We start from the raw sequence: 25150 nt of genomic DNA, 5'->3' as shown, positions 1-25150 counted from the left end.
CAGTTCAGTATTTAGAGTCTAAAATCAATGATCAGGGTCAGTGTTAATGTCATGTATTGTTAAGGAAGAGTAAAATGGTAAAATGTTTGCAGAAGAAAGGGGATACAGACCTGCCACAGCCAGTGATGTGCACCTCACTGACTGAGACAAAATGGCTGTGCTTTATACTAGGGTGTGGTGATGATTAGGGTGTGGTGATGATTGCTGATTGAAACTGGTGTGACTGAGTGAGTGAGCGATGAGCTGTAAACTGATGCAGTACCTGTGACCATACAAATGCATGCATACAACCAGATACAAATACATACAGTAAACCTGGGTTACACAAACAAAACAAGAACAGGCTCCAGACATAAACTAAATAAAGGTCTCAAAAAACAGATGAGCGCAGGGTTCAATTTTCCACCGCTGCGGGGGGGGGGGGGGGGGTGCAGGGAGGCGGGGCTGCGGGGAGCCCCCATGAGGATCATCAGAACTCTTCGGCTCTGCGTATTAGAAATAGAATTCATAATTATAGGGTTAGTGGAGTATTTTAGTTCTCTAATAAACTATTTTAGCATCAACTGTTGTTAACGATATATCAGTGAATACAATACAACCAAAAACTGTGATGGTTGTGGTTTATCTACTACCTAATTGCTCTTCTCTTGTATCCTGTGGTCAGGTAGGGCACCTAGTGGTTGACAAGTGATTTAGCATGAAGGTTAAAATGTAATGATCTATTTCTATGGAAATAGAACAATACAACTGTAGCAGTTGAAGAAATGAATGCAATAACTATTGACAGATCTCTTTATGATCATCAAATACAGTAATAAAAAACTTTTTAAGAAACACATAAATAGATACCACTTTATTAGGTACATGCATATTAACATGTACATCAAAATATTAAAAGATATGGCTGTGGGTATCACGTTCCATTCCTTAGTGAATGTTTGTTCCAAGTATTATTAATTATAGGTCTACTGTACAAATAGTGACACAACTGTAGTTTTCTTCTAATTCTATCATTTCCTATACCTTTCAATCAGCCTTTGAGCATACTACTATAAATTACACCAACACTAATACTGTACATGAGTGATGGTGTTAACCATTGGTTGAAGTCCCTTTCCCTACACTATCCATTATGGATGACCATATCATCAAAGTTCTTGTTCATGAGCAATGCAATAATAGAACACAGTATTCTGCAATAACTATCCATCTATTTAGAGGCGACTGACAGCACATAGCTGATGAGGTGAAGGGGTGAGGGTGAAACCGACAGTTGCCGTCAGATCCAGTTCATCCTCTGTTACCCCAGGTGGAGGAGTGAAACGAAAGCGCTGCAGGAGAGAGGTGAGGAAGAGGAAGACCTCCATCTTGGCCAAGCTCTCTCCTGGACATGCCCTACGACCTGAAAAAATAAGTTATTGCAACTGTTAGAACTGTGGTTGAACTGGGGTGCACCCATCAGGACGCAAGGAAGCTGTGTGCGGAAGTGTTTGTGTCACCCCCCATTGGGCACAAGTGAAAGTACTTTTGGAGTTCTATTAGATTTTGGAGCTCTATTGAGGCCCTTGGCTTCAACATGCAATTGCAATCTGGGTATGATTGGATTTGGAAGTTAATATTCTTGTAAGAAATAGCCCTCACCGACACATTTAGGCACAGCTTGGCAGAGATAATTACAATATGCCTGGCAAAACTGCAACATTCACACTCAATACTGAAAAATACTAAGGCAATTACCTGCAGAAAAGGGCATGAAGGCTTTTCTCTTGACAAACTGGCCCTCTTTATCCAGAAAGTTATTGGGGTTAAACGTGTGTGGACTTTCCCATTCAGTCTCATCATTCAGGACAGAAGTAAGTAGAGGAATCACAGGAGTTCCCTGTTCCCAAAGATAACAGGTCTATTACATGATGACCCAAAACATTGAGTATTGTTTCATGTTTTCAGATGGACATATCGTATGTCATGCACAAATATATATATAATATATATATATATAGTTTTTTATTGTAATTTAAAAGTAATTTACCTTCTTGATGAAATAGCCCTGGAAGGTGACATCTTGGCTAGTGATGTGAGGAATTGACAAAGGAACAATGTTGGCTACTCTGTGGATCTCATGGATAACAGCATCAGTGTAGGGTAGGTTCTTCCTGTCCTCAACACGCACCTGACGACTTCCAGTCACCCTGCTAAGCTCTTCCTGAACCTCATCTGGGAAAACGGGAAAGGAATAAGCATTACAATAATTCTACCGTCTCATAAGCACTTTAAATAGAATTTCACCAGAGAAAGCTATAGAGCTATAAAAGCTATAGTATTTGTCGGCTCATATCTGTCATCAGATACTGTATGTCATAGTAATGTCATAGACTAGTCTACCTTGAATATGAGGGTACTTGGCCATCAACAGTAGACCCCATCTAATTGTATTTCCTGTAGTATCAGTTCCAGCCGCAAACAAATTCATCACACTGTTGACCAGGTTGTCATCATGATAATGTGAATCCATGATTCCAGAGTCCTAAAATCAACAGACAGGTGACAAAGTAAAATAAGTGTTGATGGGTACAATAGTAGCGTAAGAGCACTACTAGAATTTGTATTTTACCTCCAAACCCTTCTTCCGCATCAGGAATGAATCTATAAAGCCTCTGAGCATTTGAGGGTTCAGAGTTTCCTTCATTCCCCTAATTAGTCTCCTTGTCTCTTCTCTGTTGTTTTCAATAATCTTCATCAGGAGCCTCCAGGTTTTCATCCAAGGGCCGAGCCAGGGAAAGACATTGTACACCTGTAATGCAAATAATGACATTTTAAAGTTAGGGTTACACCATGGTTTCCATGACATGACTAAATTAATACAGATTAAAGACTATAATAACAGATTGTACTACACCTGAATGGCAGCTGATCCTGTAAGACGTATAGCTTCATTGTCTCCGTCCACCATTGCTTGGAACACAGGATCAGTGTATTCAAACCTGTCTCCATAGACAATGGCTGATATAACATTGGACGCTGCATAAGTCACTGCCTGGGTTGAATCAAAGGCTTTGCCTGTGACAAACAGAATCCATATTAGGTCAAGTTATGCATTTAATATTTATTTTGAAATGAACATTTATTTTTGGCATTATGACTTCCACTGTTCACAACATTTAGTTACCTTCATGTTTTTCAATTGTGTCAATCAGGTAATGACATTCCTGTATGATGTTCTCTTCACTCATCCTCTTTCCCATGCCAAAGTCTCTCAGGTTAGTCAAGGCAAAGCGCCTCATCTCTTTCCAGGACTGACCATTGGCCAAAATTATACCTGCACGCGCGCACACACGCACACTTTTTTTTACAAAAACATTAGCCTTGTCCAAGGCAGAAAAGATGTGACAAATGAACTGAGTTACACAAAACATACAGAACTTTACCATGCCCTTTATTTAAGTCATAGAATACAGGAGTGATCTCTCTGTCTCCAAACTCCTCAGCATAGTTGACCAGAGCCTGTTTGACTGTCTTGTATCCTGCCAGGACCACTACTTTCTTATGTCCAAGGTGGATTGTGAACACTGGTCCATATTTCTTGGCCAGCTACAGAGAAAGTGTGAGATGTGCAGTAAAATCATGCTCTACAGCAGTGGTTCCCAAACCTTTGAGCTGAAAATAGCAGATCTACAAGTTCAAAACCTGTCGCGATGTGATACTTTCGGAGCTTGTAGATCTGCTATTTCCACAAGTTCTTCAACTTTTTTTCCTTTTTTTTGCGAGTGAGAATTACTTCGTTTTACATTTTCAGAAATTCTCTGGAAAGATGTTTGGGAAACAGTGCTCAGAGTGCAATATGTTTTAACACTCATTTGATAATGTTCACTTACAGTGAGTCAATATAATTTCATTTACAGGTGTTTTTGCTTGTCACAGACGGTATGAAACAAAGGAACACATACATATGGTTAACACAATCTTACATGACAAAGAGAGGTGTGCATACTACTGAGATCCAGCTGCAGTAGGTTTCCAATCAGAGGCAGAGGCCTGGGTCCTGGAGGTTCCTTCCTTTGTTCCTGGGTGCTGGAGGAGAGGAGGTAGAGAACAAACAGGAAAACAACAGCTCCCAGCAGCATGATTGAACTGGCAGACTGTAAAAGATGATCTTCTAAAAAACACATTGTATTCAAACTCTCAACTTGCGTCCCTGAAGTGAGCTGGCAAATCGTGCTTCCCCTGAATTCTAAAGTAACTCTCTTTGTTTGTGGCAACTGGTGCATTATGCCAAAGCCACGCATGCAGCTGGAGGTAATAACTTTAATTTTGGGTGCGTTTCATTTTGGAGTACTGGGTGTCCAGGCTGGAGACCTGAAACCACAACAACCTGCATCAAAATATTTGCTCTATCTCTCCCATATATATATATATATATATATCACTCATTCTTGAGATGAGGGACAAAAGTGGAAAAAACATGTCCCACACATAAGAGCCTTATTTTATGTAAAAAATAAATTAATTCATAAAAATAAAAGCACTTGCAAAGTTAAGTGTAATACAGTTGTGTATTATTATGCCCTTAATTTCATTATAATTGTTTTCATATTCCATCTGAATTAGTTAAAAGCAGGCCCTGTACCCAAAAAGGCCTGTATTTAGCCTGTCCCCAGCAAGTGGCCACAATTTCAAACTGCCAAAAAAGTGTCTAATACTGTCACAATCACATAAATATACATACTAAATTAAAGTAGATTGTCAACAACATAGCAAATAATATACAGAGTTAATTTTAATTTATATTTTCTATTAAATATCTCCTATCAAATGTTCGTCCCACGTCTCCGTCAACTCCGTCAGGTTTTTTTAAAAGTCTTAAATTAATCAGAAAATATTGTCCACAGATTTAGCCTGAAGACTCCTTTTCCAAGTCCCATTTATATTTGTTGCAACAGTGGAGTACCTGGTCTGACAAGCATTCAATTGTTTGATATTTTAAACAAACAATGTTGATAACAATGTGGTCACAGCTTTTACATGTCAACTCCGTCAGGACATTTTTATGATCTTTGTTAAGAATTCCAAAATAATGTTTATTATTTTAGTTTAGGGGTTAGGTTTAGCTAACAAAATTAAGCAAAAACAAAATGGCTACATTGTACTAAAGAGGGTTAAGATGAAAACAAATGCCATTTTGTCAACTCCGTCAGACGTCAACTCCGTCAGATTTTGTGTCTGACGGAGTTGACGTGTATCTGACGGAGTTGACAAAAGTGTTCCTAAAACAATAAAATTATTGTTTTTGAATAATGGGCAGTATTCTAATTTGGCACACAGTTAGAGCATGCCTTAAGGAACATTTTTGGCTATGGGGCCATCACAGATTTGTCTCGTGGTGACCATGGCAGCCATATTACAAAAGAGCCGCCACCTAATGTTATTTTACAATAACTCAAGTTCTACACCACCTAGGATCTTGATTCTGGTGACTAAGACCTCATTTTCAAGGATGAGGGATACAGTGGTACAATTTAGACTTTCCCTGTGACCATGGCAGCCATTTTTCAAAATGGCCGCCACCTGCTGTTATTTTACAATAACTCAAGTTCTACACCACCTAGGATCTTGATTCTGGTGACTAATCATACATTTTCAAGGATGTGGGGTACATTGGTAATATTTAGATTTGTCCTGTGACCATAGCAGCCTTTTTTTTTTCAAAATGGCCGCCACCTGCTGTTATTTTACAATAACTCAAGTTTTAGACCACCTAGGATCTTGATTTTGGCGACTAATCATACATTTTAAAAGATGAGAAATACAGTGGTACTATTTAGATTTGTCCTGTGACCATGGCAGCCATTGTTTTTCAAAATGACCACCAACCTGCTGTTATTTTACCAATAACTCAAGTTTTAGACCACCAAGGATCTTGATTCTGGCGACTAATCATTACATTTTCAAGGATGAACTTTCTCTGGGAGAGGTAAGGGCTTATTTCAGGTGCAGGTTGAGTTTCTACTGACAGGACATTAAAAGGAGGTGGGCTTTCTGGCCTTTGACTTGCCCATTTCAGGTACAGATGCACAGTTTGACTTCACTGGCCACTGCAGGGAACTGTGGGGGAGAAACTTTGGTCTCTTGACACCCCGATTAGGTTCAGGGTTTTTTTTGGTGGAGACTTGCCTTTCATGACATCTTTGCTGCAGCAGTTGATCTCCTTACTGCCAGTGGTGGCACACTCTGGGTCTCTGGGGCATTGTATCTTGGTGGCCTCCTGCCAGTGTTTCTCCATCCTTCTCCTGAGCTCTGTGTTCTGGGGCTCTGTTATAGTCAACTTACATTGTCTTGGCTGGAGATTGCTTTCCTGCAGGGTCCAGCCCAGTCTTGTGCAGATGGCTGCTGGCCCACCTGGAGGCCCCAACCTCACTTGTTCGGTTGGTGTGATTAGGTGGGGTGGTCTTCCCCAATCAGGATGAGGGGTTTGACCCTTTCAAACGGCAGTCTGGCCAAGTGTCTGTATTTAGTTGTGAGTTTAGATACAGGATACGATTGCTCACCCAGCCCCAGGTGACATGAGGTGAAGGCTCCTTTGATTTGGTAACATTGCTTTGGTTGACATGCTGGGGACACAGAAAGACACTGATGCCTTCAGTGTCTGCACATCCTGCCTGATGGTCCTGAAGCCAAATCTTCTGTCTTCAGTCTTTCGCTCACTGTTCACTGCTCACTGTTCACCTCACCGAATTTAGCCCAAGGAGTTTGACCCCTAGTTTGGCCATAGACCCCCTAGTTTGGCCATAGCCACTTGCCCAAATGTGCCGACATGTGCTGACCTCATCACATCTGTGATGATGGCTATGGCCGTTTTTAGCCAACGTAGTGTTTTTTGTGCAAAACTAATGCTTGGAATGGATCCAGAATCATGAAAAGCCCCTAGTTTGACATGCCACATGCTACTTAAAGCATAATGAGATTTAGAACATTTAGCCTTATATTGGTTGTTGATGGTACCCAACTTTCAGCAGCTGTCAAACATGCCCCTAGGGTGGTCAAATAGAAACCAATGTGGGATATGTTAGTAGACACCTTTACAAACATTGGTGAAGAAAATTCTTGGTAAGAAATGTATTCACAGATTTTATATTATTCTGATAATATTCCCTGAGTAAATTGGTAAAATAATAGCAGGTCCACCATTTTTGAAAATGTCTACCATCCATGGTCACAGGATAAATCTAAATAGTACAACTGTATTCCTCACCCTTGAAAATGTATGATTAGTCACCAGAATCAAGATCCTAGGTGGTGTAGAACTTGAGTTATTGGGAAATAACAGAAAGTTGGCGGCCATTTTGAAAAATGTCTACCATGGTCACAGGACAAATCTAAATAGTACCAATGTATCCCACATCCTTGAAAATGTATGATTAGTCACCAGAATCAAGATCCTAGGTGGTGTAGAACTTGAGTTATTGGGAAATAACAGAAAGTTGGCGGCCATTTTGAAAAATGGCTGCCATGTTCACAGGGCAAATCTAAATAGTACCACTGTATTCCTCATCCTTGAAAATGTGGGATTAGTCACCAGAATCAAGATCCTAGGTGGTCTAGAACCTAAATCAGTTAAACGTGTCAACTCCGTCAGATGTTCGTCAACTCCGTCAGACGTTCGTCCCGTGATGTTTTTGTTAATTTCCAAAGAAATAGAAAATTCGCTGTCAAATCTTTTGTGCTTATGTATTGAAACACCAACTGAAATGATACGTAATGATGGTTTTTGTTTTTTTTTACATGGTTTTCATGTTATAATATTGAAAATAAAGGTTGAAATGACGGTTTTGAGAAATTGGATATTTCATAATAGTGTGATATTGGAACAAAATAATATTAAAAGATTTGTATTACTTAACTTGATTACTGAAAGCCATTATAAGATAACTGAGGACTTTATATTATTGTTGAAATGATAAAATTCAATTAAAAGGGATTTTAGTGTGTCTGACGGAGTTGACATGAATCAGGTATTAAGTGCATAAATGTCCCATTTTAGAAAGAAATGTTATGCGAAAAACCTGTTCCTTCTCAAGATTGGTAGTTGAGACCTGTGTCTACAAATACATCTATTTGATTTGAATGTATCTTAAAAAAAAAAAAAATCCAGTTTGAAAAAGGTTTTGTCCCTTATCTCAAGAATGGGTGATATATATATATATATATATATATATATATATATACACACACACACACAACAACCTGCATCAAAATATTTGCTCTCTCTCTCTCCCATATATATATATGGGAGAGAGAGAGAGCAAATATTTTGATGCAGGTTGTTGTGTGTGTGTGTGTGTGTGTGTGTGTGTGTGTGTGTGTGTGTGTGTGTATATATATATATATGTGTGTATATATATATATATATATATATATATATATATATATACATACACACAAGATTTTCTTGGGGCATTTTCTGCCTTTATTGATAGTCTAGTAACAGTCATCGACCAAAGTGCTGTACAAGTAAAAAAAAATCACACCCGTGTGAACCGAGTGGTGCAACTCCCCTCTCTCTCTCCCCTCCCACATCTCTCTCTCTCTCGCTCTCACTCTCTCTCTCTCTCTCTCTCTCTCTCATTAGCAGGCAACAGCGCCCCTACTGGTACTCATATGATGCTCATACATACATAGGTGATCGTATAGGTGACCACGGACAAAGCTGTTCCTTGGAGTGGTTGCACCACTCAAAAACATATACTGTGCATCAACAATACAATCAAATAAGATAAATACATCAATATCAAGCGGGTACATATGGATATAATAATACACTAAGATAAGAGTTTGGAAATAAACTAGGCTGTGATTAAAAGACAAAAAAAAAATGGGTCTCAAAGACTTAAAAGTCTCAATGGACTGGGCGAATCTGATGTGAAGAGGAAGGCTATTCCAGAGCCTAGGGGCAGCCAGAGCCTTAGATTAGATGGCTCTGGGGACAGCCACAGCAAAAGCACGGTCTCCCCTGGTTTTAAGTAGGGCTTTTTTGGGGGTCAATAGTGAAAGGTGCGCTGACCGCCTTATGGTGTTCAAGAAGTTCTGCCAAATAAAAGGGGGCCAGCCCATTGAGGGATTTAAAAGCAATTATCAAAAATGTAAAATCAATCCTAAATTTGACAGGGAGCCAAATGAGGCCAAGATAGGGGAGATATGGTCGAATTTAAATGAGCTGCCGATAATTATGGCAAGGTTTTTAACATGGGGACGGATGTTGGGCGTGAAAGTGCCAAAAGTATGGGGAGGGATAGGCGTGTCATGGCCAAAGATAATTATTTCGGTTTTGTTGTCATTTAAGTGTCATGAAGCCTCTTCGACCCTGGATTTGAACCTGGTTTTCTGCGTGCTGACATTTTTACCATTGAGCTACGTAATTGAGTTATTGAGAGCCGACCTGCACGTGCTCACAATGCACAGGAGGGACCATTTTATCTTGACCATCAAGTCAACATATGTCAGTTAATACAATCCAACCAAAAACTGTGGTGGTTGTAGTTGGTCTCCTTCCTTCACTTCTATTGAGAAATGTATATTATGTGATCAGGTATAGGACCAATAATGGTTGATATGTGATTATGCTGCAATTAATCTTCTGAAAGACAAGTTCAGTTAGTACCACAACAATAGAATGTCAGCACTCATGCAGGGAACTAGCCCCGCAAGCAGAACCCAAATGTAGTAAAGTTTCTGACACTTTGATTACTTTACCGACAATCAAATTTCATAAAAGCTTTATGTAGGGTTCCGAGAGGGGCTAGCAGGGAACCTGGTTTCAAGTCCCGGCTAGGACATGAAGGTTATGGACTGCAGCTTAAAGAGCTGATGAACAATACAACTGTGGCAGCAAGAAATGAATGCAATAACCATTGACAGATCTATTCATGATCATCCAATACAGTAATGGGAAATTATTTAAGAAAGACCTGTCAAATATAAACAAGTTTATGCTGTACGGAATACATAGTAGTGCATTAAAATAATAAATACATCTGTGGATATCAGGTTGCATTGCTTGAGTGAATGTTCTACTTCTGTGTTATTATACTGTCCAAATACTGAGATAAACTGTAGTTCTATTAACATTCTATTATGTATTTCCTATACCTTTAAATCAGCCTTTGATCGTAGCATAATACTATAAATGACACGGACAGTAATACTGTACATGAGTGATGGTGTCTGAACATTGGCTCAAATCCATTTACCTACACTAACACTATTCATTACAAAGTTCTTGTTTATGAGCAATGCAACAATGGAAAATATTCTGCAAGAACCGTCCTATTTAGAGGCGACTGACAGCACATAGCTGATGAGGTGAAGGGGCGAGGGTGAAACCAACAGTTGCCGTCAGATCCAGTTCATCCTCTGTTACCCCAGGTGGAGGAGTGAAACGAAAGCGCTGCAGGAGAGAGGTGAGGAAGAGGAAGACCTCCATCTTGGCCAGGATCTCTCCTGGACATGCCCTACGACCTGAAAAAATAGGTTATTGCAACTGTTAGAACTGTGGTTGAACTGGGGTGCACCCATCAGGACGCAAGGAAGCTGTGTGCGGAAGTGTTTGTGTCGCCCCCCATTGGGCACAAGTGAAAGTACTTTTGGAGTTCTATTAGATTTTGGAGCTCTATTGAGGCCCTTGGCTTCAACATGCAATTGCAATGTGGATATGATTGGATTTGGAAGTTAATATTCTTGTAAGAAATAGCCCTCACCGACACATTTAGGCACAGCTTGGCAGAGATAATTACAATATGCCTGGCAAAACTGCAACATTCACACTCAATACTGAAAAATACTAAGGCAATTACCTGCAGAAAAGGGCATGAAGGCTTTTCTCTTGACAAACTGGCCCTCTTTATCCAGAAAGTTATTGGGGTTAAACGTGTGTGGACTTTCCCATTCAGTCTCATCATTCAGGACAGAAGTAAGTAGAGGAATCACAGGAGTTCCCTGTTCCCAAAGATAACAGGTCTATTACATGATGACCCAAAACATTGAGTATTGTTTCATGTTTTCAGATGGACATATCGTATGTCATGCACAAATATATATATATATATATATATATTTTTTTTAATTGTAATTTAAAAGTAATTTACCTTCTTGATGAAATAGCCCTGGAAGGTGACATCTTGGCTAGTGATGTGAGGAATTGACAAAGGAACAATGTTGGCTACTCTGTGGATCTCATGGATAACAGCATCAGTGTAGGGTAGGTTCTTCCTGTCCTCAACACGCACCTGACGACTTCCCGTCACCCTGCTAAGCTCTTCCTGAACCTCATCTGGGAAAACGGGAAAGGAATAAGCATTACAATAATTCTACCGTCTCATAAGCACTTTAAATAGAATTTCACCAGAGAAAGCTATAGAGCTATAAAAGCTATAGTATTTGTCGGCTCATATCTGTTATCAGATATGTCATAGTAATGTCATAGTCTACCTTGAATATGAGGGTACTTGGCCATCAACAGTAGACCCCATCTAATTGTATTTCCTGTAGTATCAGTTCCAGCTACAAACAAATTCATCACACTGTTGACCAGGTTGTCATCATGATAATGTGAATCCATGATTCCAGAGTCCTAAAATCAACAGACAGGTGACAAAGTAAAATAAGTGTTGATGGGTACAATAGTAGCGTAAGAGCACTACTAGAATTTGTATTTTACCTCCAAACCCTTCTTCCGCATCAGGAATGAATCTATAAAGCCTCTGAGCATTTGAGGGTTCAGAGTTTCCTTCAGACCCCTAATTAGTCTCCTTGTCTCCTCTCTGTTGTTTTCAATAATCTTCATCAGGAGCCTCCAGGTTTTCATCCAAGGGCCGAGCCAGGGAAAGACATTGTACACCTGTAATGCAAATAAGACATTTTAAAGTTAGGGTTACACCATGGTTTCCATGACATAATGACTAAATTAATACAGATTAAAGACTATAATAACAGATTGTCCTTTTTTACCTGAATGGCAGCTGATCCTGTAAGACGTACAGCTTCATTGTCTCCGTCCACCATTGCTTGGAACACAGGATCAGTGTATTCAAACCTGTCTCCATAGACAATGGCTGATATAACATTGGACGCTGCATAAGTCACTGCCTGGGTTGAATCAAAGGCTTTGCCTGTGACAAACAAAATCCATATTAGGTCAAGTTATGCATTTAATATTTATTTTGAAATGAACATTTATTTTTATGTGGCATTATGACTTTCACTGTTCACAACATTTAGTTACCTTCATGTTTTTCAATTGTGTCAATCAGGTAATGACATTCCTGTATGATGTTCTCTTCACTCATCCTCTTTCCCATGCCAAAGTCTCTCAGGTTAGTCAAGGCAAAGCGCCTCATCTCTTTCCAGGACTCACCATTGGTCAAAATTATACCTATGCGCGCGCGCACACACGCACACACACGCACACGCACCAAAAAAACAAACAAAAAAAACATTAGCCTTGTCCAAGGCAGAAAATGACAAATGAACTGAGTTACACAAAACATACAGAACTTTACCATGTCCTTTACTCCAGTCATACCATACAGGAGTGATCTCTCTGTCTCCAAACTCCTCAGCATAGTTGACCAGAGCCTGTTTGACTGTCTTGTATCCTGCCAGGACCACTACTTTCTTATGTCCAAGGTGGATTGTGAACACTGGTCCATATTTCTTGGCCAGCTACAGAGAAAGTGTGAGATGTGTAAAATCATGCTCTACAGCAGTGGTTCCCAAACCTTTGAGCTGAAAATAGCAGATCTACAAGTTCAAAACCTGTCGCGATGTGATACTTTCGGAGCTTGTAGATCTGCTATTTCCACAAGTTCTTCAACTTTTTTCCCTTTTTTTTGCGAGTGAGAATTTCTTAATTGTTTTACATTTTCAGAAATTCTCTGGAAAGATGTTTGGAAAACAGTGCTCAGAGTGCAATATGTTTTAAGAGACTCATTTGATAATAATGTTTACTTACAGTGAGTCAATATAATTTCATTTACAGGTGTTTTTGCTTGTCACAGACGGTATGAAACAAAGGAACACATACATATGGTTAACACAATCTTACATGACAAAGGGAGGTGTGTATACTACTGAGATCCAGCTGCAGTAGGTTTCCAAGCAGAGGCAGAGGCCTGGGTCCTGGAGGTTCCTTCCTTTGTTCCTGGGTGCTGGAGGAGAGGAGGTAGAGAACAAACAGGAAAACAACAGCTCCCAGCAGCATGATTGAACTGGCAGACTGTAAAAGATGATCTTCTAAAAAACGCATTGTATTCAAACTCTCAACTTGCATCCCTGAAGTGAGCTGGCAAATCGTGCTTCCCCTGAATTCTAAAGTAACTCTCTCTTGTTTGTTTGTTTGCAACTGGTGCAACTGCTGCATTATGCCGAAGCCACGCATGCAGCTGGAGGTAATAACTTTAATTTTGGGTGCGTTTCATTTTGGAGTACTGGGTGTCCAGGCTGGAGACCTGAAACAACCTGAATCAAAATATTTGCTCTCTCTCTCTCTCTCTCTCTCTCTCTCTCTCTCTCATATATATGTATGTATGTATATATATATATATATATATATATATATATATATATATATATATATATTGATAGTCTAGTAACAGAAATCAAATCAAACGTTATTTATGCACATTTCAAAATGACTGTCATTGGGGGAAATTATCAAAATATTTAGGGTATAAAATATCACTCTAAGTAGTATTACCAAGGTATATTTACCATCAAGCTATTATTAAAGTATTTACATTATATATAGGAAATAAAAAGGTAATCATAATGAGAAAATTGTATTCATATAGGACAACTAATACATATTGACCAGGCCTCACTAAATGTAAAGTACACATGCAGTCTTCCACACGCACACACTCTCTCTCTCAGGTCCCCACAACAGGTCAGCCCACCCTCTCGACCGGACTGTGCAAACAAATGGAGGGACCGTCCAGGGTCCACACATTCACACACACACACACACATACACACTAGTTGATCTACTGTCACATTTAAGAAAGCTCACATACACACATAAACATGATCTCATAATGACTGGCACATTTAATTGAACAAAACACATCACATACACCCACACATAGGGAGCAGAGTCCGGAAAAAGAGGTCCAACACGACACTTCAAATTGGGAGGATGGCCAAGAGCACCCCCTGAAGAAATGAACTATTCTCTGATTGGACTATATTCAAAACTTGGAAGTATTAAATAACTGTCGATTCCATGGAATCGGCACTCTCTAGAAATGATGTGACACCAAGGTCACGGACGGAATGGAGAGTCCAGAGGTCTACCGGTGGCTAATTCGTTTGACTTCTGTCGGTAACCATATTTGTTCTTATGATTGTATAGGCTCATATTATATTGTTGTAGACTATAGGGCCAAACATTATTGTACACTATTTTATTAGGGCTTTTGATTATTAAAACGTATAGATAATTATAACTCTTTGCTGTGTAATTATTCCAGAGGTTGGTACCATTTTATGGGAAATAATCATGCAAACGAACGCGTGTTGATGTTGACATCTGGGTTTTTTTGTCTTTACCTCCTTGGAGGTTGAAGGTGAAAGGCCAGAGGTTAAAATCTTCTCCATCATCGACCAAAGTGCTGTACAAGTAAAAGAAAAACCATATAGCATCAACAATACAATCAAATAAGATCAATACATCAATATCAAGCGGGTACATATGGATATAATAAGACACTAAGATAAGAGGTAAGAGTTTGGAATTAAACTAGGCTGTGATTAAAAGCCAGGTCGAAAAAATGGGTCTCATAAAGACTTAAAAGTGTCAATGGACTGGGAGGATCTGATGTGAAGAGGAAGGCTATTCCAGAGCCTAGGGGCAGCCAGAGCCTTAGATTAGATGGCTCTGGGGACAGCCACAGCAAAAGCTGGTTTTAAGTAGGGCTGTTTTGGTCAATAGTGAATAGTTTGGGTCAATAGTGAAAGGTGCGCTGACCGGCTTATGGTGTTCAAGAAGTTCTGTCAAATAAAAGGGGGCCAGCCCATTGAGGGATTTAAAAGCAATTATCAAAAAGGTAAAATCAATCCTAAATTTGACAGGGAGCCAGTGGAGTGAGGCCAAGATAGGGGAGATATGGTCGTGCTTTTTTGAGGAGGCACGCGGCAGCATTTTGTACTAACTGCAGTCGTATAGTATAAACTTTATAAAGCATAATCTAATCTAGAGGAAATAAAAGCGTGAATTAGTGTTTCAAGTTGCTTCGGGGGAAGATATGGTTTTACTTTAGCAATCAAATGCAGCTGGAAGAAACTGGTTTGACAGAGGATATTTGCTTGTCGAATTTAAATGAGCTGCCGATAATTATGCCAAGGTTTTTAACATGGGGACGGATGTTGGGCGTGAAAGTGCCAAAAGTATGGGGAGGCATAGGCGTGTCATGGCCAAAGATAATTATTTCGTTGTCATTTAAGTGAAGAAAGTTTGTGGCCATCCAGATTTTTATGTCATGAAGGCACCCAGAATGGAGCCCTGTGGGACTCTAGAGCTGAGGGGGGAGGTGGGAGAGATGTTCAGTCAGTGACCAATCTGGGAACCCATCGGCTTAAAAAATAAAGGAAAAACCAGTGCCCTGTTTTCCGCAGCGTAGCACGGAATCTGTTCTTGAGATATTAGGGAGTCACAAGCAGCCGAGGTGGACGGGTGGGAAATTTCGTATATAGTATTTTTTATTGGCTTTAAGTAGCATGTCAAACTAGGGGTTCTTGATTCTGAATCCATTCCAAGCATTAGTTTTGCACAAAATACAGCCATAGCCACTTGCCCAAATGTGCCCAAAATGTGCTGACATCATCACATTTGTGCTGGATTCAGAATCATGAAAACCCCCTAGTTTGACATGTCACATGCTACTTCAAGGCGCATAAGGAAAGTTTGACATTTTTTACAATTTTGCCTGCCATAATAATAATAATAATAATAATAGCTCAAATTTCTAAATACCCAAAGCGCTTTACATAAGAACACTAGGAACAAACTTTATTAGGAAAAAAACAAAGTAAAACAAAACAGATACAACAACAGTACACGGTTAAAAAGATAAAAGGATAAACGAGGGAAGGGGGGGACCTTAGCCAGACCTCAGCTGGGGAAAGCTATCCTGAAGAGGTGGGTTAATGGTAGGGTCACAAGAAATCCCTATAAAAAAATAAAATTGCTCAATACTGACAGCCGGTCAGCAAGTGGATTCATGAATGTATAGACAATATTTTAGGCCAATAAAAGACCATACCAAATTTCCCACTTTAAACAAAAGAAGCCTGTCTGTTTAAGCCAGACTATAAATAGACATAGTGCATAACTGTAGTCCCAGCTTTCCATGAAGGTGGCATATCTGTTTACAGTGTCCAATAATCTAGGCAGCAGATTTGAACGATAAACATAAGGTGTCATTTGTCTTTCCGATTCAAAGCTTCTGCCAAGCCAATCAAACGAAGCTATGGGCAATGAACTGGAACAGGTAGTGGTGGAAAAAATACTCAATTGTTTTACTTAAGTAAAAGTATCAATACGGCAATGGAGAACTAATCCGTTACAAGTAAAAGTCAGGAATTCAACAGTATTGGCATCAAAATGTACTTAAAGAGCCTACAGTACCAAAAGTAAAAGTACTCATTATGCAGAATGTCCCATTTCAACTTTTCAAATGTATACAAATCTTTTGAAAATAGCAGATCTACAAGCTCACAATGTGTCGCATTGTTCCCAGTGGGAACAGGACATGGGTAACATTCACAGTCAACCTCATGCATACATGTGTTCTGTTTTATCAAGTTCTCCACAGTCACTATCTAGTATTTACATCTGATGACGTCGTCTTTCAGTCCTGTATTAATCCTGAGTTTGGAGGTTCTATTAAAAAGAGAAGGGAATTTGCTTCCATTTGCGTAGAGCATTATTTTATTAAAAAAAATGCAATTACATATACATTTGACAAGGTCAATTCAATGGTACAGTACACACAATCACAATAATGTCAATTCCCTTTTCAAATGATACATTGTATTTCAGCATTATCAACCCTTCAATGTTACAAGTGTGCGGAAATTGCAAACTTTCTTTTGCTCAGACTAAAGACTGCAACAGCATTTCCACTGAAGTAACAAAGGTCAGGAGTTTTACCACTGGCTTATATTTAAGACACAACCATCATACTTTGTCGTATGATGGTTGGACGTATGTCGAAAATAGCCAATTTACAAGTTCACAAAGCGTTGCACGATGCTTTGTGAGCTTGTAGATCAGCAATGTTTTGAAATTTTAAAATATTCAAAGTGGCTAATAGGTCCTATGACCAATAAGCACCATGTGTTAGCAACTTCTGGGAATAATATGTAAAGAAGGAAAAAGATATGCACATCCCATTTCTTCCTTCATCTTCTGGGAATACCAGCCTATTTCTTAACACTTCCCATGCCTGCTAATTTGTCTCTCGTCAATGAAAGCACACTAAGCCATAACAAGCAAACGGTTAACAAAGCTGATTAATTTCACTCAATGCTTTTTGCTTTATCTAAATCATGAATACATTCATCTCAACTCTGTTTAGTGAGTTTTGAGAGTGGGAATGTTATTTTTCACCCGTACACTGTGGTAATCCAATGTCCTCTTCACATCTACTACAGAAACGGACTCTTACACAGGCTATGAAAGGAGGAAGACCATCTTCATCGTTCACTTGTTATTGTCATACATGTCATACATTATAATCTGCTCAAACATTCCTTCTGAAATATATTGGTTTTTCTGTCAGTTCTTAAAAAAGAGGCTATGACAGCACGATCCCATACACACAGGAAGGGGGGGGGGTATCATTGCTGTAATCACAAGCCGAGTTACACTGTCACACAAGATTTAAAATAACCAATCTACAAGCTCAAAAGTGACCTGATGTGTTACTTTGTGAGCGTGTAGGTCTGTTTTCCACACGCAACCATGAACTGTGTAGTGGTAATGGGCTGGTTTACTCACCCATAGCAGCTAATGTAATGCTCCTACACACATCAGTAAGTAATCATACCACAGCTGTAGAATAGTCTGAGGTAAGGGATGATGTGCGCTCTAACACCTGCAAATGGAAAGAAGACATACACACACACAGACATACTGAAGAGTTTTGTCAACGTGTTGCAGGAAAACCAAGGTATTGAGGGTACACGACAACCCTCAAGTCCTTGTAATTTTGCAGAAATTGATTGAAATCTGTCCGATGCAATCTTATCTATAGAGGCTTGCTTGCTTTACAAGGCAAGACATTTGAAAGTATTCTTTGTCAGATATAGAAACACGTGTGAAGAAATCTGATACTATTTCAGCAGCTAATGTCAGCCTTACTCCACACAGTAGGTGTCATGGAGCTTGTGGTCACTGAGTTTCCATGACAATATCACACACGCCACTGCAGATTTGTTTGGAAGGCAAAACAAAAGAGAAGCCAAGGATCCTTTTTCCCCACATGTGGTAAACCATCAGTCATGCTCAATGCCCTCTTTTCAAAATGTGCTAAATGTAATTTGAGGTCAAGTCTTCGTTCCGACAGGAACGGAGCTTCCAGTGTTTGCTCAATGGTTCCCAATGCCATGCAGTTTTAGAAGTACGGTAGTAATTCAGGCATGCATTCACTAATGCACCCGGTACACATCCAGAAATAGCTCTTAACGGGTAAATGGTTCAAGTACCATGAATATGTTATATTATTTACACCTGGCAAAAACACTAAGCGACTTTTAAGGATGATCAGGCATTATCAAGTATCGGGCGGGATAAACCCTCATTTGTTAGATAAGGCTAACGGTGGACAACCGATGGCTGTGTCATGGTTCATGGTTTATGCTCTCTTTGTAATCAACAATGTCAAAAACAGCATTCATTCTCAGAAACACAAAAATAAAGCGATAAAACAAAAAATATATAAATAACATAAAAGAAAGGCTACACGCATAAAAGTACACACACTGTTAAGTCATCGGTCATACACAGTGAAACAATAAAGCAGCGTAGTAACTAGACAGTAAAATCCTCAGTGTTCATTTAACTCTGAAAACAAATGAAACCAAATGGACCTGTAAAGTATGGTCAATTTGGTTCTATTTGGACTTCTCTCAGAGTAAAATCAACACCATGGATTTTACGGTGAAGTTACATTTTCCAGTGGTCATCTTCAAAGTTCAAACTCACATAAAAGGTGCAACATTTAAGATTTTCGATTTTCTTTTTTTCTTACTTGGTATATAATTGACCCCATTCCCACCAGTTACAACCGTTGCTTCATACTTTGCCTTATACAATAACAAGAAATAGCATGATTGAGGCTTGAGGCTGATGTTCGTCTGGCGGTCGAATCCCACCAAAGGGTCGCACAGAGCCACTGATACGCGGCCACATGAACGAACAGAGGCCCACGGCACCTCTAGCTTCCTCCTTGTAACCGCACAGCGGTGGAGGCCTGTGTGTTGTGTGTCCAATACGCACATATGTAGTAGTATAACTGTATATATAAAACACAGACCGTCCACGCACACCGTGGAACATGGATGGGACCCGATGGACGGATGGATGTCCTCTTCATTCTTCTCTTATTTCCTCCTGCTCTCTGTGCAGTGTTGGAACTGGGCAAAGCTGAGGAACACTTGCTCCAGTGATATCTGGCTCACGCAGTAGTCCTCTATACGGTATTTCTCTTTGGCTGCCTCCAGGGTGCCAAACACCTAGTTGTGGTGGGTGGGTGGGTGGGTTTGGAGAAAAAACATGAAAGTGTTGGGTAATACATTTAAAGGTGCTAGCAGCAGTATGTAAGGTTTTGTGAGGTCGAGGCTCCTGGATCGCTCATGGCATGTGTCATTGTGGCATTTATTACACGTTCTCTCCCCTAGAGGGGGCTCTAACATCAGAAATGAAATGACATGCAGGTTTTATGTACAAGCCCTTTTACCTGTGCCCAAGTGAGAGTCTTGTCAGTCAAGTGGTAGTGCACCATGCCATGGTGCTCATCCTTCAGTAGACTACCTGTGGTGGGAAAGAGACCATCTGGTCAAAATACATTTCCTCATCCATTTAGGCTGACGGCCAAGCTACACCGGGCATGTGTGCGTTTGACGTAAGCGCACTGCTCGCACAAAGTATGCGTGCAAAATGCCCCGGCTACACCAGATCTGTGGGGCGCGGCAGATTTGTGCGGGACCTTCCGGGAGGATATATAGATACGCGCGCATGGGGGCATACGCATCCTATTTTTAGAGCATGCGTAGGATGGCCCGCGCTATCCGTGCGTCTGGTGTAGCTGGTATCATTGACATATATTGGTCCTATCCAAACACACTGTACGCGCGCAGTAAACGTGCGCAGTAAACGCATACGCATGCGCGCAAAATTGCCTGGTGTAGCTTGGCCGTCAGTGGTAATCTGAACAACAAAATATTTGTTTCTGTCGATATGAATTTCAGTTCATTGTTAGTGATCATCATAGTTTAACCACTTTAACCCATTTTGGGCGGGAATAATAGCTAAATTATGTTATAATTTACAGCCACTACAAATTATGTTATAATTTAGCAATTGAAAAATAGCAGATCTACAAGCTCATAGCTACGAGCTTGTAGGTCTGCTATTTTTGAAAAATCGTGAAAATATTTATTATATTATTTTTTGAGGTCAGGCCTAAATGGGTTAATCCTGATTGAGGTCCCCCAGGGCTGTATAATCCTTACCCCCTCTACACATCTTCAGACTCCACTTTAGCCCTTGCCATAGCACTTGCCCTATTGAACGTATGTAATTGAACGTAGACATACTGTAGCATTCGAGTATATTCCCATAGTTTAATTTTACAGATATTCTACTGTTGCTAGACGGATGTTAGGTTCTTAGCTTATTTACGATCCTTGATGATGACTAATGTATTAGCATGTGTTGTTCTCGCTTACTGTAAATCGCTCTGGATTAAGACCTTGCTAAATACCTAAATTGTACACCAAATCTCTTCTGTGAGAATAGCTGATCTACAAGCTTGTAGATTTGCCATTTTTGTCAAATGTCCAATGTGCTTAAGCAATATTTAAGACACAACCCACGTACACAATGACAGAAATGTCTAATCTGTCTATTTTGGCCATTCTCTGTGCATTTCGTATACAAACACTGGCCTGACACGTCCATTATGATCCATCTACGCCGGCTACGCAGTAGTCACATCAACCATTCATACAGTATTTTTTAAAGTGAAAATTGCTATCTTTAATCTTGAACTGTTAGTAAGGACATTCACACATTGTACACTAATGACATCATTTAGAGTTACTAAACATTTCAGTACAACTTTGGCAGCTTTTCAGAGACACTTTATGGAAGTGTGAATGGAATGTTAGCCCCACAGCAAATATATCGCGGTCATTTTGAAAACGGGGAAGGCTTCCCTTTAAGTGTGCTGAACGTTCTGGACTGTCTAGAGTCTGCACTGTCAAACCGAGAAACCTTCTGACCTGGGAAGGTGCCTTCGATGAAGTCTTTGAAGAGCTGCAGGTCACTGTCCTCCAGGTCCACCTCCACGTGCACCTTTGCCAGCAGGGTGTAGCCACTGCCAAACTTGCTCTTCAGATGTTGGGGACTGCCCAGACACTTGAACTGACCGTTGACCATGACCGCCAGCCTGGTGCAAAGGGCTTCACACTCCTCCATACTGCAGTGAGACACAGCCAGAGGGAAAGGTATAAATGAGTGCTAGAGCATGACACATGTTTTTAACCCATTTAGACCAGAGTTAAAAACACAGTATGACACAGTATATAGGCCTTAAAGTGGCTAATCAGTAAACCAGTAGACCTGAGACGCGTGCGTGCGTTCGTGCGTGTGCATTTCAACCATTCCAAGAATTGAAAAGTTCATTGAGTTCACATTCACAACAGATGGTCTTCATTTATGATGCTATGCTGTAATGTTCTAATGCTGAGCAGGCCTGAGTGAAAAGCTACACTAAACAGAGTGAACATCTAGATTAAACTGAATTAAAAGCTAAATTAAGAGTGAAAAGACCGATTAATCAGAGTGAAAAGCTAAATGGAGTATAAAGCTGAAGTAAAAAGAGTGGAAACAGAGTTTATCTATGTGAGGTAGTGATGAGGGAACAGAGTTTACCTATGTGAGGTAATGATGATGGCCTTGCCAGACTCTCGTGTGCGTGTGACAGCGTCCCACAGCAGTCTTCTGGCCACAGGGTCCATACCAGTGGAAGGCTCGTCCAGGAAGATGACCGGAGGCCCACCAATCAGAGCCATGCCTGCACTCAGCTTCCTCTTGTTGCCCCCACTATACACAGACCAACAGGGAATGGAGGGGATCACATTCATAATATTTATCAGCCATTTTCCATTCATGAGGGGAGTGATAAAAGGACAGAGAGGTTTATAAGCTTGCAGTGATTCGTCGCCGGTCATATCTTCCCTAGGTGTTATACAGCAGCTGACCAATGAAGGCAGCTAAATTGCAACCGTGGAAAGAAAGGGCACCATGAGCTACCAAGCCAATATTTCTTAATATCCTTTATCATTTGTGGAACAACTAACAACTAAATAGCATATCTACAAGCTCACGTGTTGCATCACAACGGGAAGGGAGTTTGTAGAGCAGCTATCTTGGCTATTTTTGAAAGATTTACAACATTCTCTGAGACAATAGGGACACCAGGGTTAATGTTGTTATAATATATAATGGCAGCAGCACGTACAGTTCAAACCCTGATTTGTGGAAAAGTCTCTCTGCGTACCTGTAACTGCGGACCAGTTTATCAGCATGGGGCTCCAGCAGCAGTGACCTGAGGACGTTCTCCACACAACCAGACACATATTTCTCCGGTATTCCTCTGAGCCTGGCATACATACTCAGAGTCTCTCTTCCTGTCATGTGGTCCAAGAGAGCGTCAAACTGAGGACAGTAGCCTATGCGCTGCTGCACCTGCAATTCAGAGATGGAATGATGAATACTGTCCATTTAAAATCTTTGTTATTCTCTTAAAAAAGAGATTCCTGAACCTTTTCAATTCAAAGAACACCGTTTTGATATGCTTCAGCCCACAGACCCCCCCCCCCCCCCCCCCCGCCCCCATGTGATAGGATTAAAAATTTAATCTCTGAAACAGAAATTCCTAGACACGAGTGCCGTTTGTGTAGATAGCGTTACGTGATAATGTGCATAGCGGGTTGATTCGACCGTGACAGTACATACATATACAGAAAACTCTGTTCTAGAAAAATGATGCGCCTGCCTGCATTCACAGCACGCTCATTGAAGTCGATCTGCGAGAAATCAATTTTATCCTCAGGAAGCCACTTTGAGATTCCCTCGATAACTGATATGACACCAGAGTGACATTTCAAATCAAACAGACTGCATTTACGGACAGAATCACTGCTTCTAATCCCTTTCCTCCATCTCCCTCACTTTTTTAATATCACTCAGGATGCTGTATCCGTCAATGTAGGCGTCCCCAGAAGTGACGCTCTCGTCCCCAGTCAGCATCTTAAAGGTGGTGGTCTTTCCTGCGCCGTTGAAGCCCAGCAGACCAAAGCACTCTCCTTTCCCTACAGCCAGAGACAGCCGGTCCACCGCCAGCAGAGTCTCACCGCTACTGTACACCTGGGAGACGGAGATAATGGCAGATGTCATTCACCTGGGCATACAGTATCTTAGCTAAACACACACACACACACACAAACACAGGCACGCTATTTTGTCATGAGTGGTTCCTTAATCTTCTCTCCCACGGCAAATATGCTCAAAGGTGCGCATGCATTGCATACGCACATGCAAGTGTATACGCACGCACGCACGCACGCACGCACGCACGCACACACAACTTATGCAACGACAACCAAATATTCAACGTTTTTGGGTCTGAGAGGCTGAATCTAATCAAATGGTGGTCCATGGCTCAAATGCCAAATAAATAATGGTCCCTGGTATGAAAAGGGTTGAAAACTACTGATCTAGAGTGCTCGCTTTTTCAAGCCACGTACGATATCTTCAGGGCACACAGGTTGCCAGGTTGGGGAAGTCCTGCGGTGCATATAGTGCATTACCTTGCTGAGTTCCTGCAGGATGAGTGGGCTGCCCACCATGGACTCCACCACAGGCTGGCACTCCAGAACCCTCTTCCTCTCGTCCGCCACATCCCTGTCCTCTGGAAGCAGCGCTGCATCTGTTATCACGGGTAGCTAACGAGCATGGTAAAGGGCATGCATGCACATACGCACACACGCACACGCACACACACACACACACACACACACACACACACACACACACACACACACACATTTAACATCTTTATTTGCATTCATAGCTAACGAGCATGGAAAAGGGCGCGCACGCACCCACACACACGCACGCACACACACACACACACACTTGAGTAGCTGCTAATTAACTGTGAGTATTGACCCATCACCAGCATAAAGTCAGACATTTCCCATAGTATAGAGGGTAAGCGCATGACATCATCATCATACCCGGAAGTTATGCGGGGACGCCTACTCAGTGACAAAAAACTACTTCCTGGCCTTGACAGCCCATACATCCAAACAGAAAAGTTTGATTGAATTAAATGACTCACTTTATGCATGTGCATACCCTCTATTATCAGACTACTGCAGGGTATTCATCCACTCCTACCTGTTTGTGCCTTCTGCCCAGGGAGCCCAGGAAGCGGCGGAGGGTGCGGACGCACTGCAGCTCGATGACGAAGAGCAGCGTGATAAAGACCACGCCCTGCACCGAGAAAGACACCAGGAAACGGCCGACTCCAGGCTCGGACATCGAAAAGTAGTTCTCCTGGTATGTGATGTCTGGAACAGGGCAACGGCGGGCATTGACACAGGGGTTCACAATCTGCAGTTTTACCATCTCAGACCCAATTAAGGAGCAAAACCGTATCATTCAAAGTTTCCGTCTGGCTTTACCTCAAGGCACAGAACTGAAATGGTTATTTTGCAAAGTTTTTAATGACCTGATTTTAACTGCCGATTCTGGTCGTGCTGTGGTCCTGGTACTCCCAGATCTAACTGCGGTCTTTGACACGTGGATCAC

General features: G+C 40.9%; 2 protein-coding genes across 4 annotated transcripts in view; both read right to left on the bottom strand.

Moving 5' to 3' along the window:
• Positions 1-1214: 1214 nt before the first annotated feature.
• On the bottom strand, positions 1215-13249 carry LOC308323310 (cytochrome P450 2K1-like; the record flags this gene model as incomplete). Its single annotated transcript, XM_080775031.1, has 18 exons — positions 1215-1402; positions 1738-1879; positions 2030-2214; positions 2383-2524; positions 2612-2791; positions 2897-3057; positions 3167-3316; positions 3426-3588; positions 3966-4153; positions 10333-10509; positions 10845-10986; positions 11136-11320; positions 11479-11620; positions 11708-11887; positions 11998-12158; positions 12272-12421; positions 12549-12711; positions 13094-13249. The coding sequence occupies 18 exons, from the start codon at positions 13247-13249 to the stop codon at positions 1215-1217; spliced, it is 2955 nt and encodes a 984-aa protein (XP_080631157.1).
• A 3314-nt stretch (positions 13250-16563) lies between these two features.
• abca3b (ATP-binding cassette, sub-family A (ABC1), member 3b) overlaps positions 16564-25150 on the bottom strand; it is a 46363-nt gene continuing 37776 nt past the window's right edge. For 2 of the 3 annotated variants that reach the window (XR_013964870.1, XR_013964871.1), the window contains exons 24-32: positions 24737-24909; positions 24145-24279; positions 23507-23701; positions 22833-23020; positions 22205-22375; positions 21553-21749; positions 20007-20080; positions 18444-19782; positions 16564-18404 (exon numbers count right to left, since the gene is read on the bottom strand). Coding sequence is in view for 1 of the 3 variants with exons in the window: in XM_080775961.1 (XP_080632087.1) it covers positions 19651-19782; positions 20007-20080; positions 21553-21749; positions 22205-22375; positions 22833-23020; positions 23507-23701; positions 24145-24279; positions 24737-24909 (1265 nt within the window). In the remaining 2 variants the exon portion in view is untranslated. Of the gene's footprint in view, positions 19783-20006; positions 20081-21552; positions 21750-22204; positions 22376-22832; positions 23021-23506; positions 23702-24144; positions 24280-24736; positions 24910-25150 lie in introns of all 3 variants that reach the window. The other variant, XM_080775961.1, reaches the window with a different exon arrangement.

This window comes from Protomyctophum bolini (genome assembly GCF_963924005.1).
Source record: "Protomyctophum bolini genome assembly, chromosome: 11".
NCBI lineage: Eukaryota > Metazoa > Chordata > Actinopteri > Myctophiformes > Myctophidae > Protomyctophum > Protomyctophum bolini.
Note: the sequence above shows the minus strand (reverse complement) of the source record. Positions and strands in the feature narration are given on the sequence as shown.